Here is an 18840-nt window from a genome sequence, read left to right as displayed (position 1 = left end):
TGCATTTATTTTATTATGATGTTGAGGTACGTTACTTGACGCTAAAGTAGTTATATATGAAATCTGTCTACGATATTGTCTCGTGGTAGCGTGGCCGAGTGGTCTAAGGCGCTGGATTTAGGCTCCAGTCATTTCGATGGCGTGGGTTCGAATCCCACCGCTGCCAAACACCGTTTTACATTTCTTTAGTTAACACAACAGAAAAATCTAATTAATCGGAAAACCATAGCTATATTACAACCATATAAAATAGGTAGTAAATTATTACTGATATTATTAATGCTAATTTGCCTATGGTAATAATTTCCACCGCAGTGCTTCTCACAGACAATATCAATTTAAAATTTTAAAACTGTAAGTAAAATACAATAAATAAAATAAGAAGAGCTCCAGTGATGTGCACTAGAGAGAACAAAAATCAGGTTTTATATAAAAGTTCATTTATGAAGATCATAAACTGTTCTTGCTTGGCAAGGTTTCCACAACTTTTACATTTTCAGTACAACTTTCATAATCTATAACTTCATAACACATTTATGAAAAATTAAATGTGGAACAAAGACTAACGTGGTCTGAAGATCTAAAACTTTAAAATCTAAAAATGTATTTATACTTAGGCTACTACACAGCTCTTAGAAATACTTGGTCAATTGCGCCATCCAGCGGTCTGAACTCTTGTAATATTCACCATCGCCCATGGAAACGCGGTATATCAATCAAGCCGTTTGTCCAGGTGATCAAGACATGATATTTTTCGCAGTATTCATCTTGTTGTGACACATGGTAATACGCTTTATGGAAGTTTTAAAGGTGCATTCAGTAGGCTAGTTCTTAAGCTATCTAACGTTTAACGTGTTTACGCTCGTTTTTGTTTTTTGTTCTTGCTTCATATCTTTTCTCCTTATTCGGCAGTACAGGTACTGATTCTCCTGTCGTCTCAGCTGGTAAAGCGCTTATAATACAATACGTGTGTTCCATTGTCTAATTTTCGCTCTTTGCGTCACCAAACAACACTACGCTACTAGCGTATGATATTCACAGAGGCGGCGACCAATGAGTGAGGATTCTCTCCGTCGTTAAGTTGGTCACTTCATTTCAGCATGTCCAAACACATGTCCCGCACCATACATCATTGAAACACATTTTATAAAAAATTATTGCAAGTACAGTCTTGATATTATGTGAGTGTACACCATTCTTATTGCTTAATGTGTAGAACGTATTAGAAGTTACACTATGTAACTTTTGGCCCTCTAGCGGTAAAAAACTTCATACATTTTGCGGAAGAACATTTTTTTTTTGGCTGCGCTTCGGCTGTGCGGATGAATGGTTCTTTCTCATAACTAAAAAAAGAGAGAACGATAATACTACTGCTCATAAAATATTCACTACTGGGCTAGTTTAGATGGAAAGGATCTCAAGCTGACTAGCTGAAGACGTTGCTTTAGCTATGCCCACTGATAGACAGCTATTGACTTAATGACATTTTCTTAATTATGAACAAAAAAGTTTCATAGTGTAACTTTAAATTTGCCTGAAACTACTAAATGTACCTTTAAAGTAATATACATGGTACAATTTTATAAATCATTTCAACTCAAATCAATGTTTCATGTCCGTTTATTTATTTGGTGAGTAGCCATGTTATCAGCAGGATAATGTACAGTCAGCTAGTCATTATAGTAAAATAAATCCTCACAGGGTGATACAAAGATGATTTATTTAGTGTTAACGACTGGCTGACTGTACATTATTATAAATATGACCAAAATATTGACCACATTCTAATAAAAGCTCCACTGTGAAAAGGCCCTTTTGTGAAACTGAGTAATCCATGTGAAGTTGACCTATTTGTTTGTCATCAGCTGAACCACACTGGCATTGAAAAAGCCAGGTAGTTCAAATATTTAGCATAAAAAATCTTAAAACCAGAGGAATTGTCAGCCAGGCAGACAGACTTTACCAGCAAAAAGAAGTCCAACTATTGTGAAAAATATTGATAAAACAAACAGTACATATGAGGACCCAACAACAGTATTATTGGGTAATTTGTAAGGCTGTCCTCCGACTTGATTGATGTAAAATCCAACTGGAAATATGAGGGCAGCCATGCAGAAGAGGACCACTACAAAAAGCAAACAAAATAACATAGGGTTATTAAAACCAGTCAACAGATTTGGATTATTTGTGCATATCAAATTTCCCTTTAGGTAACCTACTTCCCATGAAAGCAATCCAGCGGGCATACTTTGTTGCCTCTCGCCGCCAATGTGAGATCACAAGCAGGACACATGTGATAGAGAGCGAAATGATGCCCAAGATAATGAAGAACAGGGTGGTGACCCATTCTGGAGGAAGGCTCGGGGAGATACATATCCTGTTTCGACCATGGATGGTCTGGCATTGCTTGACTAGACCCACAGTAAGAGCTCCTATATGAAAAACAAATGAAAACATCATGATTGTAAAGAGTAAAACAAGTCTTTCTTTAACACATAACATAACACAACTAGAAGAAGGTAAAACAGCATACAGAAATGACATAAGGGTGAGTAAATGATGTGATGTTCCTTTAAGTACTTTACAAAAGGGCATAATGACGAGATCATCATATGATATTGATTAAAATATCTCAAATCATTCTGTTTTTGAAAACTTTAGAAAATCTTTTGAAAGACAGCCTGTAACTTTGCAGTTGCTGATATTTATATGGCCAAAAGTAGGATGAAATTCTGATAGCTTGTAATGTAAACAGTATATCAGACTACTTACATAAAATACATAAATATCAGATGTCACTCTATATCTCCCAATAATATCTCTTAAAGGGCTAGTTCACCCAAAAATGAAAATTCTGTCATTAAGTACTCACCCTGATGTCGTTCCACACCCGTAAGACCTTCATTCATCTTCGGAACACAAATGAAGATATTTTTGATGAAATCCGAGGGTTTCTGAACCACACATAAGCAGCAATGTCATTGCACCTTTTGAGGTCCAGAAAGGTAGTAAAGGCATCGTTAAAATAGTCCATGCGACTGCAGTGGTTCAACCTTAATTTGTGTTCTGAAGATGAACAAAGGTCTTACGGGTTTGGAACGACATGAGTAATTAATGACAGAATTTTTATTTTTGGGTGAACAAACCCTTTAAGATGATATTTAAATGCTTAGTTTTATGATCAAACCTCTGTAGTTTTAACTGCGGGGGTCAAAAAACATATGCAATGTAATACAATGATGACTGAGAGATTTACAAAAAAACATTCCTAAAAATCCTGATGCATCATATTTGATACTCACATTTGAACATAATTCTTTCTGAAAAATGATGTATGAATAATCAAGCAAACCTAAAGTGCTTCACTCCAGTAAGTGCTCATCTTGAAATATTACTAACAATAAAAAAGTTAAAGGGTTAGTTCACCCAAAAATGAAATTTCTGTCATTAACTACTCACCCTCATGTCGTTCCAAACCCGTATGACTTTCGTTCATCTTCAGAACACAAATTAAGATATTTTGATGAAATCCGAGAGGCTTTTTATCCTCCATTGAAAGCAACAAAATTACCACATTCAAGGTCCAGAAAAGTAGTAAAGACATCGTTAGTCAACATGACTACAGTGGTTTAACCTTAATGTTGACGAGAATACTTTTTGTGTGCAAAAACAAAATAAAAATAACTTTATTTAACAAATTCGACTCACCTCTATGGGCTACGCTATTTACGTTGCAGAGCTTCTGAGTTTACATCCGAACGCCAGCTCAGTATTGGCTGATACTAAATGTGGTACTGTAGTTTTGTTGCTTTCAATGGAGGATAGAAAAACCTCTCGGATTTCATTAAAATATCTTAATTTGTGTTCCAAAGATGAACGAAGGTCTTACGGGTGTGGAACGACATGAGGGCGAGTAATTATTGACAGAAATTTCATTTTTGTGTGAACTAACCCTTTAATATTATATTTACTTTATAAAAATCAGTAGATTTTCACTGCAAAAAGACACGTGGACATTTTTACAATTATACTAAAAGGCTTTTTACTTGCTAAAAAGTATAAACAATAAATAAGAAGACAGAAGGCATGTAGTAGATTGTGTACAACAGTTTTTTTTAGTTTTGAATATGTTGATAATTTACAGGCCTTAGACATTTGAGCTACATAAAAGACTAATGTAAAAATCTACTGTCAGTATCTTTCTTTAATAGAGGTCTGCTGGACACCAACTCTTCAAGAAATGTGAGTTATTGGTTGAAAAACTGCCAAATCCAGCTTTACCGTGGGAAACTCCATTTAAAGTCATTGCACAGGATATCCTGTTCTTTCCCTACACATCTTTATAGTGAGGCCATAAGAGCAGTTAGGATTTATCTCATGTTTACCCCCTTGTCTTACAATCTAACCATCAGCTTTGTTAATGTAGTGCACACGTCTTCGAAATATAAATATATATATATATATATATATATATATATATATATTCTGAACAAATGTTATGTAAAGTAAGTGGTTTTCATTGTCACTATCATTAAATTATAAATGTGTGTATTGGTTGCCTGGGAGAACGGTCAATTATATCTTATAATCTTATATCTTATTTTTTAACCTGAGAGCAGGCTGTACAATATGGCATGTTATGCTGCTTATTGTTGCAAACTGGTATTTCTTACCATATTATTTTAATGTATTGTCATCATTAAGAACATACTGGTTTGTAGCACAAACAGTTTTTGCCATTTACTCCACTTTGCCATTCTTAGTTTTTTACCTATAGCGGCTAATGAATTGAAAGTCTTGCCCATTCACAGAAAATAGCTTAATTCCACATTGCAAAATAAAGTGTATGAGTCATTGACGAATACGTTTTTTAAAAATGCAAAAAAAAAATAATAATAATGGAGATATAATTAATTTTGAAGTTTTATTAAGTGTTAACAATGAGATTATGTGGTTTTTATAATCAATTAACACTGCTTTTGTCATATTTTACAAGATGGACAAAATTTGTCACCAAAAAAGTAATTCGGTTTAACCAAAATTTTGGTTTTACCGAATGACGATATTTTCAAACATTTTTATATTTAGTACAAATTTATAAAATATTACAACATTTTTCTTGTTTTATTGCGGTTGTACCGTATGACCTGATGTATCGGGACTTGCGTATGAGCAAGTAAAAACATTAATTTTTCAAATAGTTAAGAGAGAGTTAGTTACTTTGCTTCATGACCATTTGGTCCTTTGCAGGTGTCTGAATGATGTCACATCCTGTCACATGATATTGACTTGATCCAAAATGGTCCCTTTATATTGGTTACTCCAAATGACATCAATGAAATTCATTTTTCCAGACATTCTTTCTCATAACAAAGCAATGACTTCTAATTTTAATACCATTTTGCACTATGTTGATATATGATGTTATAAAATCATGCCAAAAAATTATATTAATTAATTACAATTTAAGACATTTTAATCACTAATGAATTGGCTGTATTGGCCTTTGGACATTTAAACCAACTGACCTTTTGACACTTCAAAATCTTTAAAATACCTTTATATGTAGCAAAATATAATTAAAACCTTTTAGTTTCAATAAAAGAGATCTAGTTGTACTACCTTACATACTTTGGACAAAAAAAAAAAAAAAAGGCCAGTCACATGATCTGTATAGAGTTTAGCATCATGCAAAAGTTTTTATGAAAATGTTGCGGATGGGTGGATAATTCATTATTTCTCCAGTAAGATTGTGCTGTGAATGTTTTCAGCATTCAGTGAGCATTGTACTTTTTGTTCTTTGCAACATCTCTATGGGACAAAAACAAACAAACAAACAAAAAAACGGCTGGTGAACAGCTGTTTTGTGACATATTCGTCTAGGAGGGTATCTCTTCATAATAATTTGTGAAATAAAATAAAAAATGCTTTTCTTCAACAAAACTAATGTCTGCAGACCCTGCTGGGGCCCGCAATGTGTTAAAAGTCAGAAAAGTTTAATGGATATTTTTATCTTATTTGAGGGTTAAAGTGGAGTGGAAAATGTGAGGATCAATTGTAAGATCATTTGCAGCAACAACATTCTATTAATATTATTCCCACGTTTGCATAACAGAACAATTTTCCAACTAATTAACTGTTGGGTAGATCTCATCTCTGTGGAAGGCAAATCCCAACAGACTTCATTAATACAGCAACAAACACACCGAGTAATCAACAACACATTTCCCTTAAAAGCGTTCTTCTGCACATCTCACTAATGCAAAACATTTAATCACTGGCTTTTAACAGCTAATGCCAGATGCTTTATATATTTATATGTTCTACCCATAAATGGTTGTGTGGAGAAAGGAAAATGATATGATAATGTCCTTTCTTGACCTGTCCAGCTACAGCAGGGAAAGTGTGCTTGTTTAATGCAGAAATGCTCAATAGTTATAAAAACATTGCACATGCAGATACATGTGTGCTCTACCTAAAGAGTTACCATGGTATTTGACTGAACATTAAGTTTCTTACCCTCTTGGCCACCTGTATTTATCCAATCTGGATTTGCAATACTTGCAATTGCAAAGATATCTGCTGCGAGAAAGAGACATCCTGAAATAATGGTGAGTTTATCCATTTTCATACTAGTCAGTGAACTACATGAGCTGAGTTCTGTTTGATGTTTGGGATTGTATGAGATGGAGGCAACTTTCACTCCCTCTTTTCAGAGGGAACCAGAGATGCTCTCAGTTCATCACAGAGGTATCTAGAAGATAGCATCTGAATGTCAGTTGAGGGATTATGATGCAAACAGCAGTATGACATTCAACACTGCACATCATCCCATTATGAAGTATTAACGTTACCCCTCACGTACTCCAGTGCTGACCACTAACAACAGCCTATACTTGAGCATCGCTCTGTGGAAAATCAGCAGTATTCCGATGCTACATCCGTGCTGGATCTTCCCTCTTGATTTATGGATATCATTGAAAAAGGAAAAAGATTCCACACAGCGCACGAGCCTGTTCTCGCAATCAGTATCGGATATGCTGGCAAATGTCGTGCTTTACCGATAAACGCAGTTGTCCTTCTTGTCTTATATTCTTCCGCGTTTCAGTTTAAACTAATATACCGTAAAACAGCGTCCGCGAAGCTTTCAAAACAAAATCCTGCTCGCGAGATGTTTTCCCTTTGTAAGGAATAACGGAGGGGGGCAGGAGAACATGACGCAACACATGACGTCGCCAGCCTGATTTGACAGTTGTTCTCATTGGAAATACCAGTGAACAAAATAGAAGTTTCTGATATCCTCCTGAGACCCAGAAATAGACTTTTGTCCTCTGTAGTGGACATTATATTTTAGTGAATTTCTCTGACAACATACATGTCACCGTTTTAAGTAATGTAAAGAGCTCATTCAGGGCTTTTCAGAGATACCAAATGTTTCACATTGATAACTGCCTCTCCTTGGTCTTAAAAAAATAACTGACATTAATTTAGTTATCAAATTTAACACTCTTATGGAAATTGGATAATATTTCGTATCGTTTAATTCTGACTAATTTTCAAATTGTTTGTCATAAATCAACATCTCAGGAAAATGTTGTGGGGTTTCAAATCAAAATATGAATTTCTGTTACGAAACAGGACAACGATTTCATACGTTAACTGTAGAAAACACCAGGACTTAAAGCATGTGTATTAGGCATTTTGGGAGACACAAGTAAATAAGGAAAGATATTAAAAATATATATTTCAATATTCCTATGAAATATTAGATATTATTATGAAAATCTTGCCAATTATTGGTCCATTTGTTACACTTCTTTTTTTCATTACATGTTGCCCAAAGAACACATTAATATGCAAATTAGAAACTGTGTATAGATGTATTATATATAATGGGAAAACTCTCTTATGGCCATTTTTTTTTTTTTTTTTTTACACATATTGCATAAAGCAAAATGTTATATCAAATCATTCTGTTATATCTTTTATAACATAGTTGAGAACAATCTTTATACAAAGTTTGGTATAAAAAAAAAATCCTGAAACCAAAAAATTGATGGGTGATTTTAAAAAAATCCCATTGATTTTGCCTATTCATGTCTTTTTATTTTTTATTTTTTTAAAAATTGAGTCCTGGTGTCCACTACAGAAGACATAGCATAACATATGAATAAAATATCATTTTTCAAAAATGTTATTTATGATAAATGTTATTTATTATGCTCTAAACAATAATGACATGAAAAAATACTAAAATTCACAAAACTTTTTTTTCTGGTTCTCAGAATATTTTTCAGTATACTGTATTTTAAAGATAATTATGTAAAATCCAAATAAGCTTTACATATCTTTATTGGATAGGGTTTTAACAATGTTTTTCATGCTCGTTCAATAAACCATAAACAATTTTTGCACCTGTGAGACAGTTGGAGTAACATCTCACAGCAAGAATTGGCAGATCTGGTGCAGTCCATGAGGATGAGATATGCTGTAAGACAGCTGGTGGCCACACCACATACTGACTGCTACGTTTGATATTGACTCCTGCTCTGCTCAGGGAACCATTATTTCATATTTACACATTAAAAAAATTTGCTGGAAAAAAAAGCAGTTGAAAGTGAGAGGATGTTTTTTTTTTTTTTTTTTTTTTACAGTCTATGGTGTGTGTGTGTGTGTGTGTGTGTGTGTATATATATATATTATATATATGTATATACACACACACACACACACACACACATATACAAGATACTTTGGACTGACCTAAAATGTTATAAGGAGAAAACAATAACTGTACTATACTGGAAATATGATTACAACTGGGTGGAAATAATATATATTTTTATGGTCAATGAAATTAAGAGATTTTTCCTTCCATTTCATAAATTTCAACGTGTGTAAACTGTAATGTTTGTATAATTGTGAAATAATGCAACAAGGCTATTAAAGAATGTAATATTTTATTATTATTTTTATTAGATTTTTTATTTGCAGGAGAAACATTTATATTATTTTGAAACATTTTATTAAATATATTGTTAAATATGGGCTTTTGTTTGTTTTTACTTTACCTTTGGTTAATTTAACCTTTTTTTTTTTTTAACATTCCCAAGGTTTCATGATGGTTTGAACCATGTTTTTTGTAAAAACAACCCAGTAATACTCCACTGGTCAATTACCACAATTCTTTTATATTCGGATTTCAAAAAGGTCATATTTTAATAGCCTGATCCTTTGATGTTATAAAGATCTCAAGGTGTAAGTGTTAAGAGGATCAAAATCACAACTTGTTTCATAAATGTTTGTTGGTAGATACTTTATTAATTTATATCTATACATTTCAAATGGACAAGTGCTGAGTTCTTCTCTACAAGTATCAAGACCAACTGTTGATAACCCTTTTTTTTTTTTTTACAGGAACAATAAAGATATCATGAACATGATCTCATTTCATTTTTGTGAAATGAAGAGTTAGACACTGTTGAAAGATAAAATGTGTGAGAGTACTGATTGCCCATCAGATTTCATCAACAAAAGGTGTGTTGCCCAACTGTCCACTGGAGGCCATAGTCTTTTTGCCAGACATGAACTTCTTTGCCACCTAAAAAAAACAAATGAGACCAATTTTGTTATACAAAATTCCAATCCAAATGATAAAGCCTTAAATACACTACTATTAGCAAAAGATACATGACCAATCAACATGTTGGACACCCACTTATGGATTATTACTATTTTTCAGAATATATTTTTTAAATAGCCTTAAGCCCAAACTATACTTCGGCCACTAGGTGGCAATATGCACAGTTGTGATGTACTGTGCAGTAGTCAAAGAAGAGTGCAGAAACAAAGATACATAGCAGTACACAAAGCTGCCTATCCTTCTCTATCATTTTTATGTTGTTTCTTGTTGTAATCTTTACATGCAAGTATAGCGGCTCCGCTACTTTTCTTCTTCTATCCTTCTGAGCGAGTCCTGTAAATGACAAGACTCATTGCTGCCCTCTGATGTCTGGTAGAATAAAAAAATAAAAAAAGTAATTGTACTGCACGTGTCCAACTTGTCTATCTGAGCTTCCGCAAATGAGTATACTTTGAAAGCTGTGTGGAAATGATGCGAGACGCAGCGGAACGTGGAAAATTAAGTATACCTGGGCTTTTATTACGTCAACTATAAATAACACCAATGGATATTATGTAGTGAAATTATGTAGTGACCAAAAAATATTAAACATTTTGTACAGCACAATGGTGAGAGGTTGTCTTTACCCAGGATCGAACCTATGATATTCTTGTGTTACCATCCTTTGCACTGGGATAAGAGACAACATTTGCTTACGTTGACAACATCAGCCGAAGACACAGCATCAATTTTCTGGGTCACAGCCTCAGGGGAATGGTAGGTACCCTCCGCCAGCGCTTGTGATCCAATAGCTTCCATTAAGCCCTCGGAACTCTCAATAGACATCAGGTACTCAGCGGTCAACTGATTTCTGCTCAGACCAAATTCATTAATAATTACATGAAAACAAATACATGTAATGTGTACAACATAAAAATGTACTGCACTCTAGTTCTCAAGCTACCCAGATGATGAAAACTCACTTAGCTCTGCTGAGGTCAGCTGCTGCAAGGTTTCCTTGAGCAATGTCATTCACTTGACCAACTGCTGCTTTGATTACCTGAACAGAAGAAAAAAAAAAAAAAAAACACTTTATATAAATAACCATTAGTCTCAAGGGTAACGCAACAAGTTTTTTTTGTTTTTTTTTTTCTTTCAACAAAAGGGGCTTTTGCACCAGGTAGTTAAAGGAACTTAATTATGGAACTAGCCACCAGTGTGGTTCCCCAAGAACAAAATTTTCCCCTAGGGCCATTTTCCTGGTTGCATCCGCACCGCCAATAGGAACTCTGAAGTGACGTAAGCTGTGCTTGTTGTTGTAACTTTTATTTTTATATCATACATTTATTTTGACGGCACCGATCATTAGCTTCATTAGTTTACAATCTGTTTAACAGTCCTGTCTAATACGTTATTAGATAGAACTGTTACACAAAGAAAGTAAACTGTATATGAAAAAGTATTAGCGTTTGCTATGTGGTTGATGCCCAATGTTGCTAGCTAAGAAATACATGTTTCGCTTGGTCCCCTCAAAGTCACGTTGGAATGTCTCCTTAGCGTAAAGGTATCACTGTTTTCCATGTTCATAGAGTTATCGCAGAGTAAATATATAGACTATAATCTGTGTGTGTACAAAAAAAAACAACTTACGTCACGGGTAGTTCCTACTGTGCTGGGTTAGACCCTATTCTGAAGTAGGAGCTAATTTAGTTCCCCAAAAGGCTCTCCTAGAAATAAAATTGTTCCCAGTTCCAAAAAGTGGGTACTTCTGCTATTACTATGAACTATGAAAAGGTACCTCCAGTGCGAAAGCCCCTAAAATGTTGCATGTACATAAAAAAAAAATAGCCAGTGATTTTAAAAGTTTCACATTTGTATAAAAATAATCTATGGTTTCAGTGAAATGAAATTGTATCATGCAGACAGACAGACAGAAACAGACAGAGACAAACAGATACAAATAAATAAACAAAGATAGAAAGACAAACAAACAAACAGACAGACAGATAAACAGATATCTTTATGTAACTGATTCCTGTAAAAACACTAATTAATTCAGGTAGAAAAACAAATGAGTGAGTCACTGAATCATTCGTTCAGAAACACTGATTCATTAATGAATCAAACACCATTTCTGTGTGTTGTTCAGAAACACACAATGATTAATTCTGCTTTAAATTTGTTTTGAACTATTTCCAATAGAACATAAACAGTAACTGGCAGTATTGTTTCCAAAATTAAGATAATATTAATTCCTTGTTTCTTGAACAATTGCTTAATTATGACTTCTTTAATCATAATTAAGTCAATCATAAATGAGATGTTTCTTGGAAATCAAACCCATGGCCTTGGCTAGCACCACGCGTAAAATAAATTCATATTAAAACCAGAGCATAATGTAAATCACACGTACGTCTTTGGCAGCGTTAGCCTGGCAGATGGTGTACACTCCAAACAGACCAGAGTCAGTGTAGTTGGCATTGAAGGCAGAGGCCTGCAACAAAGCAAAACAGACACAGTTACAGAGTCCTTCATAAAAGGCTTTTTTGAGCTGAAGGTCTCATAAAGTGATACTCACATCAAAGGGCTGAGCTGTGACCTTTGAGATGGCCTGACTTAGTTTGCTTGTAGTGTTGGAGCCTCTCTTAACACGTGGTCCTGCTCCAAGCACATGCTGCAGTATGCTGAATGCGGTGGCATCAGCTGATGTTGCACTTGCACCTTCGCTCGTCACCACCGCATGAACCAGTCCTCCTCCGGTCTGATGCCTCAGCTCACCTGGAGAACAGGGCCAGAGATTTTTATAATGCATTAAAAATAAAGGTTTTAAGCAAATTGTTACTGAGAAAGCCTATAAATTGTAAAAGCATTTCGCTAGCACACACATGACCTGAAAGCAAACTACATATTGGACTACTGAGCGATCGTGTCACTTCAGAACACTAGGATTAAAATATAAAAATATGATATGCATTTCTTTTACGATCCCTTTATGAATGTTTTGAAGTGTCAGAGTTTTGGGTGAAAAGACTTTTCATTTTTGGGCGAGCTATCCCTTTAAGTATTGCTGTCTATTTAGAGTGATTAAAATCAGTCAGGATGTAGCTGTCTATGTAGGCAGCAGACAGTGAGACTGTGCACTAGGTTCTAAAATAAAGTCATAGACAAGCTCTTTACATTATGTAATGTAATGCCTTACAAATGTAATGTGTTTTGTATGATGTACTTTTAACATGCATTACTGTTTTAGTAGTAATAATGTTCTGTACCTCCACGGTACACGGCTTTGGATCCAACAGTGCCTGTTCCACTGCGGATGTTCAAGAACTGCTCACCAACCTGCTTAAGTATGGCATGATCCACTCCTACACAATAACATACAAGCAATCTTAATGTACCACATTATTTACAAACAGTGTAAAAAGTAGTAACCTGTACAGTACAAATGACTGATTTCATTGCCTTTTTTGGGTCAGATTAGATGTTTTTCTTTAAAAATATAAATTTAATAACATACCAAGACCAACAAGGGCCATTCTTGCACTTGTGAAGTTGTTCTGAACAAAGCTGTGCATCTGTGTAAGAGGACATAAAAATACAGAAAACAGCAAAATTGAACTTTTATTTGCAATGCGTAATACACAATAATTTGCTGTACCATTTATACCATGGTAGATATATTTGTGCAGTTGCAGGATTGTTATTTACATGTTGTTTACTGTTCTTAAAGTTGCAGTAAGCGATTTCTGAGAAACACTGTTGATATTTAAATTCACCAAAACAAACACACCCCTACCCAAAAGGATCACAACACACATCTTAATAGCTCCGCCCCCAAATTCACAAACACAGCACAGGCACCTCCCCCCAATGAGCTGACAAGCCCCTTACTGCTGATTGGCTGGAAGTGTTTTTTGGTGCTTGGTCCGATCTACTTTCAATGGCTTTTCTCAGAAATCGCTTACTGCACCTTTAAGCAACGTCATAACTTGGTGCATTAATAAAAAAATTTGGAATTGATGTGTGGTCACGTGTGTATATTAACTATTATACATCAAAATTATACTTAAAGATTAAAGTAAACATTTTTTATCATGTTAGTGTTACCATTTTGAGTGTTTAGGCATTATATAAATTAGAATTATTAAGTGACTTAAGTAAAGTATGAGCAGTGACAAGACAAATTCTGCATAAAAGATTCAAATGAGTTTGTGCAAAGATACAAAAAAATTAATTCCCACCAAAATGTTGTTTTACCTGTTCTGTGGTGATTTGGCCAATCATGTAGTCTGGACAGTACAAGGAATTGGACAGGGCATTCTTATAAGCTGCAGCATGCAAATTCTCAATGACACCTGAGGCACAAACAAATAGAAATGAAAAATAGAAACAGGAAGTAGAAACATTAGAACTGCCATCCACCAAAGTACATCATAAACCAATGACAAAATTATATAGTTCATTCTCCATCAAAATTAACCCTCCGTCACTCCTCATTTAGGGGTCACACTTGTAATCCTTGGCGGTCAAAACAGACCAAAGTGTAACATTTTTATTTTTAATTAAATTATATATATTTATGGTAATTTTAGGGATTTTATTTTATTTACTAGACTACATTCACCTCAAATTTATGCACCATTTATTTCTATTTAAAATAATAAAAAAAATATTAGAAATATTATTGTACAATATTATATTAAAACTATTTCATATTATTTTCAACTAATACAAATATAACATAATTACTTACATTTATTAGGTTTTGCATTTGGATACACATTTAGATTTATCAAAAACTACAAACTACTTCCATCATGGCTGATTTGTAGGTTCTACCCAAAAAAATGCTTGGTATTTTTCATATTTCCCATTCAAGTTTGGCTATTTTTTTTTAAGGCCTTTTCTAAGTCATCAAGTGTGTTCATATAGCAAGTGCCACAAAAGTCACAAAGATTTGCACCATTCAAATGGTCTAAAGTTACCATCAGAGGGTTAAAGACTTCATACCAATCTGTTGAGTCTGCTTGGCAAGTTCCTTATCCACTTTCACCCTGGCAGTGAGGTCTGACACTTCCCATTGACGAAACTCCGGTGCAGTGGTCACATTGATCAGATACTCCATTACAGTGTCACTGTGAGAGGACACACAGACAACATGTTTCCAGTGAAACACTAATCTTTACACATTATCAGACAAACTAATCATGTGTACAACTCACATATGATCTCTCAGGCAGTCTACGGTGTACACCATGTTTTCCCTGGAGCTTGACACACTGCACATAAAAAAATATTATATACATTTACTCACAAAATATACCATAACAGATATGCTTTGTGCATAATAATGCACCATATACATTATGCCAGTGGTTCTCAAATGCTAGCTTGCAAACCAAAAGTGGGTGGTCTGATATGGTCTTGAACAGCAAAAGGGCAAAAAACAGAAGGTAAACCTGGATCCTGAAGCAAAACCAGTTGAGAACCACTATATTATGCCATATATATTTTATACATAATAGAAGTTCAGAAGACGGTGTTCTGTGTGACATTGTTAAACTGACCTTAAGCTTCCCCCTACAGCCTCAACACCGCGGCAGATCCTGAAGGCAGACGCTCCCTTGGTTGTCTGGAATCAGCAGTATAGAGAAGTGAATGCTAACAAGAGTCACTGTACACTAGCAGTACAGCAGTCAAACAGAGTCATGATTGATGTATACCAGACTGGCAGCCAGACGAAGCATGTGTGTGACACCAAGGTTGTCAATCGCCTCATATCGGCTTCCAGCCCTGACAAGCACACCAATCCGAGAAGCAGGAGAATAGTTTTCCAAGGAAGCAATCACTAGCCCACTGGGCAGTTTGGTCACCTGGAATGGGGAAAAGAATGAGTGCATTTACACCTTCCAATTTGTACCAACTGCTTACTCATATCATTGTTTTGGCATTTTCAAGTTAGGCTAAACATTAACACGTTAACTCAACAAACTGATTCAGCTAAGTTGTAGAAGTGTACTGATTTCATTGATTGATGTCACACAATTTTGTTTGACTTATAAAAAGATGTCAAATTGTCACTGAGCTGTCATCAAATATTTGATAAGTTTTAACAACATTATTTTTGTAATCTCTTTTTTATTTTCATGTATACATATATTTTTTCAACAATTGGAGGACCTCATTTTGTTGTGTCCTAATGGAGATACTAGATTTGGACACTTTAGAGAGCACAGGTGACGGAAAGACTTTCTTGACAGTTGTCATTACTCATCTCATTGTGAAAGCTAATGATGAGCTGCTTTTATTTTCTATATTATTAAAAAACTGGTGTTTTTTTTTTAATGGATGTTCCAACTGGGATACAGAATTTGCCATTTTCAGGGAGTTTAATTAAATGTTCATGTTATATTTTGGTTGTATATGTGAGTTCATAAAAACTTAACTATTGTGTAAAATAGTCACATAATATCAATATATCAATTGCAGGGCTCTACGTCTTATCAAATCATAATCGTATCACAGTATGTTTTGCAGTATCAGGAAATATCGGCTATGTGGCTAAGAAAAATTATGAAATGTTCGATTTACATAACTACTATGTTGGAATTTTCCATTTTAATTCAATATTCCTCTATAAACACACAAATAACAATAATAAACACCTAAAAAAAGCATCCGTGCGATTTGGATTTTTTATAAGGAATATTATAATGAATTTCATTTCTCAGGATTAAATTACCCATAAACGCATCAAACACACAACATAGGAATCTAGAATATATATATATTAATAATTAACAAATAACATTTGAAATCCTGTTTATAGAAATTTAATTCACATATATTTTATAATATTTATTCAATTAATAATTAATTAAAAATGTAAATTAATACTTAATCCTCATTTACAGAAAAACATTCACAGAATTAATGGACTATGAAATTATCTAATATGTTTAATATTAGTGCACTTACGCAATTATAGCTCAATATATTATGCAATCAATATCTTAAAATGTTGATGTCAATATTTGCTTTTATAAAGTTACCTGAAAACAATATGACAAAAAAAAAAATTTAATTTCCTTGGAACTTATCTTCTTGGTTTCAAAAAATATGAATTGTTATATAGTTCATTCTCTATCACAATTAACCCTCCGTTACTCCTCATTTAGGGGTCATACTTGTAATCCTTGGCAGTCAAAACAGACCAAAGTGTAACATTTTTATTTTTAATTAAGTTATATATATATTTATGGTATTTTTAGGGATTTTATTTTATTTACTAGACTACATTCACCTCAAATGTATGCACCATTTATTTCTATTTAAAATAAACATTTTTTAGAAATATTATTGTACAATATTCTATTAAAAATATTTCATATTGTTTTCAATTAATAGATATATATATATATAAATCTGTCATAATTACTTACTTTTATTAGGTTTTGCATTTGGATACACATTTAGATTTATCAAAAACTACAAACTACTTCCATCATGGCTGATTTGTAGGTTCTACCCAAAAAAAATTGCTCGGTTTAAAAAAACTTGTATTGTACGTTTCACAGAATAAATCTGCATAAAAACTTGTTGAATTAAATAATTTGTTTAGCTTAATCACAAAACTTGCATTGGACTATGAAAATATTTCTGCCATTGCAGTGAAAATTTCAATTCACCATGGGTTAATTCACCATTAATTCAAATTCTAATTCATAGTCAGAGCAGAAACCCTCCCCAGCACCCACACATACATGAACATCCTGGTACATGTGAGGGGCACCTGCCGAGACCTTGACCCCCGACAGAGGCACAGTCAAGGGCTGGTCCCTTTGAGTGGCCGCATAGAAGCGTCTCTGTGGAGAGAGAGACATATCATCATCCACTGACCTGCACTTCCTGCGGCAGAAACTTTAGTGGCTCCACGGCTGCCGCAACCTCCACCTTACGGGCAGCCTGGGCTGCATAAAGCCTCCTCTGAAAATCAGAAAAGACATCACGCCTCTGAAGAAAGAATGTGTGCAAAAAGAGTAGAATAAAGAGGGGAAGTGCGAGGCATGGGATGGCTACTAAACCCAGGTTTTATAACGGGTAAATAAGACCAAGTCATAATGACACCAGAAATACGCAATTAAACATTTTAAGCTGTATAAAGTAATGGTCTCATCTACTAGAGATAAGAAGTAAAATTATCATCATACTGTTCCTACTCCTACCTCTTACAACCCTATATATAAAAAAAAAAAATAATAATATATATATATATATATATATATATATATATATATATATATAGTCAACATTTGAAGTGGATCAAAAAGGTTAATCAAAGTTGTCCTAAGAAGAAGGTTTTAGGACATCTTTGATGAAAGGTTTTGATCCACTTCAAATGTTGACTACTGTATATATGTGTGTGTATATATATATATATATATATATATAAAATGCAAAAGGGGTAACAAGGTTTAATGAATCGCATGACAAATAAGATAAGTAAACCTTTCTCTCACTAAATTTTTATTCTGTTATTCTTCCTGCTGTAGTACTGCTGACCTGAAAGTGCTGTCATCAGGAAATCAGTGTGTAAGGGCCCATGGAAATGTTTATAGATAGATAGATAGATAGATAGATAAATAGATAGATAATGAATAAAACTGATTAAAATAAGTAAACAAAAATATACATAAACTAAAAACCCATACACTGAACAGTACAGTACTATAGTGAGTATAAAAAACATCTTTGGTCTTTTATACAATCAACTATACAGATGGCTTTTAGGATGTGGTTCTGTTGCATTCAAAAGACTGAAAGCCGCTGCTCTACATAACTGAATTTAAAACATGGCTAAAACCTTGAAGTTAATAAAATGGCATGTTGAGAGAAGAACTGACAACTGTATCTCTCATCTTGAGAACCAAGGCCAGCGTCTGTCTTATCTGGACCGCCTGCATAAAACAAGACATAAAACTATGCAACAGAAGCTCTACTAGTCATCGTTAACCCCGTTAATCAAATTCTCACCGATAACAGGCTTATTCCCCGGATCCCCCTCATCTTCTCTCTCTCCTTCAGACAGACCACAGCAATATGGCTGACCTAAGGATGTCCTACCCAAAATCCTTCACTCTCTGCTTCTTTATGTCGAAACCAAAACAAAGCGCAAGTGCATACTGCCACAGGGCGACTCGGAGTAGTGACTACTTCCG

The 18840-nt window shown here is 34.2% G+C and overlaps 2 protein-coding genes and 1 non-coding gene across 5 annotated transcripts; 1 reads left to right on the top strand and 2 right to left on the bottom strand.

The window, feature by feature from the left end:
- The first annotated feature begins 84 nt into the window (after window positions 1-84).
- Window positions 85-166, top strand: trnal-uag (transfer RNA leucine (anticodon UAG)). Its single transcript has one exon. It is a non-coding gene; the product is annotated as a tRNA-Leu (tRNA).
- A 1438-nt stretch (window positions 167-1604) lies between these two features.
- Window positions 1605-7223, bottom strand: mosmob (modulator of smoothened b). Its single transcript, XM_051915503.1, has 3 exons — window positions 6520-7223; window positions 2220-2432; window positions 1605-2125 (listed from the first exon to the last, which is right to left on the bottom strand). The coding sequence occupies exons 1-3, from the start codon at window positions 6629-6631 to the stop codon at window positions 1941-1943; spliced, it is 510 nt and encodes a 169-aa protein (XP_051771463.1). The 5' UTR covers window positions 6632-7223; the 3' UTR covers window positions 1605-1940.
- Window positions 7224-8941: 1718 nt separating this feature from the next.
- LOC127524277 (cytochrome b-c1 complex subunit 2, mitochondrial) lies at window positions 8942-18806 on the bottom strand. 3 transcript variants are annotated; one of them, XM_051915746.1, is made up of 14 exons: window positions 18656-18806; window positions 17522-17608; window positions 15346-15495; window positions 15190-15254; window positions 14845-14901; window positions 14633-14757; window positions 13880-13977; window positions 13140-13197; window positions 12892-12987; window positions 12201-12400; window positions 12036-12116; window positions 10606-10682; window positions 10340-10493; window positions 8942-9601 (listed from the first exon to the last, which is right to left on the bottom strand). In XM_051915746.1, exons 1-14 carry the CDS (start codon window positions 18686-18688, stop codon window positions 9518-9520), a joined length of 1365 nt encoding a protein of 454 aa, XP_051771706.1. In that variant the 5' UTR covers window positions 18689-18806; the 3' UTR covers window positions 8942-9517. The 3 variants fall into 3 exon arrangements, with proteins under 3 accessions (XP_051771706.1, XP_051771705.1, XP_051771704.1); XM_051915745.1 differs by lacking the exon at window positions 17522-17608 and adding an exon at window positions 17386-17487 and having other exon boundaries at window positions 18656-18790; XM_051915744.1 differs by having other exon boundaries at window positions 17522-17635; window positions 18656-18703.
- Window positions 18807-18840: the final 34 nt, after the last annotated feature.

The sequence above is a fragment of the Ctenopharyngodon idella genome, chromosome 12 (assembly GCF_019924925.1).
Source record: "Ctenopharyngodon idella isolate HZGC_01 chromosome 12, HZGC01, whole genome shotgun sequence".
NCBI classification, from domain to species: Eukaryota; Metazoa; Chordata; class Actinopteri; order Cypriniformes; family Xenocyprididae; genus Ctenopharyngodon; species Ctenopharyngodon idella.
This window is presented reverse-complemented; position numbering and strand designations above follow the sequence as displayed.

Excerpts from the sequence above, each read along its gene's own strand:
- LOC127524277 (XM_051915744.1), bottom strand. The coding sequence starts at position 18,688 with ATGAGGGGGATCCGGGGAATAAGCCTGTTATCG. Across the intron at positions 13,978-14,632 it reads CAAGCAGACTCAACAGATTG|GTGTCATTGAGAATTTGCAT; the intron begins GTATGAAGTCTT and ends TTTGTGCCTCAG. Across the intron at positions 9,602-10,339 it reads CTTCGGCTGATGTTGTCAAC|GTGGCAAAGAAGTTCATGTC; the intron begins GTAAGCAAATGT and ends TGTTTTTTTTAG.
- mosmob (XM_051915503.1), bottom strand. The coding sequence starts at position 6,631 with ATGAAAATGGATAAACTCACCATTATTTCAGGATGTCTCTTTCTCGCA. Across the intron at positions 2,433-6,519 it reads AAATACAGGTGGCCAAGAGG|GAGCTCTTACTGTGGGTCTA; the intron begins GTAAGAAACTTA and ends TTTTTCATATAG. Across the intron at positions 2,126-2,219 it reads CTGGATTGCTTTCATGGGAA|TGGTCCTCTTCTGCATGGCT; the intron begins GTAGGTTACCTA and ends TGCTTTTTGTAG.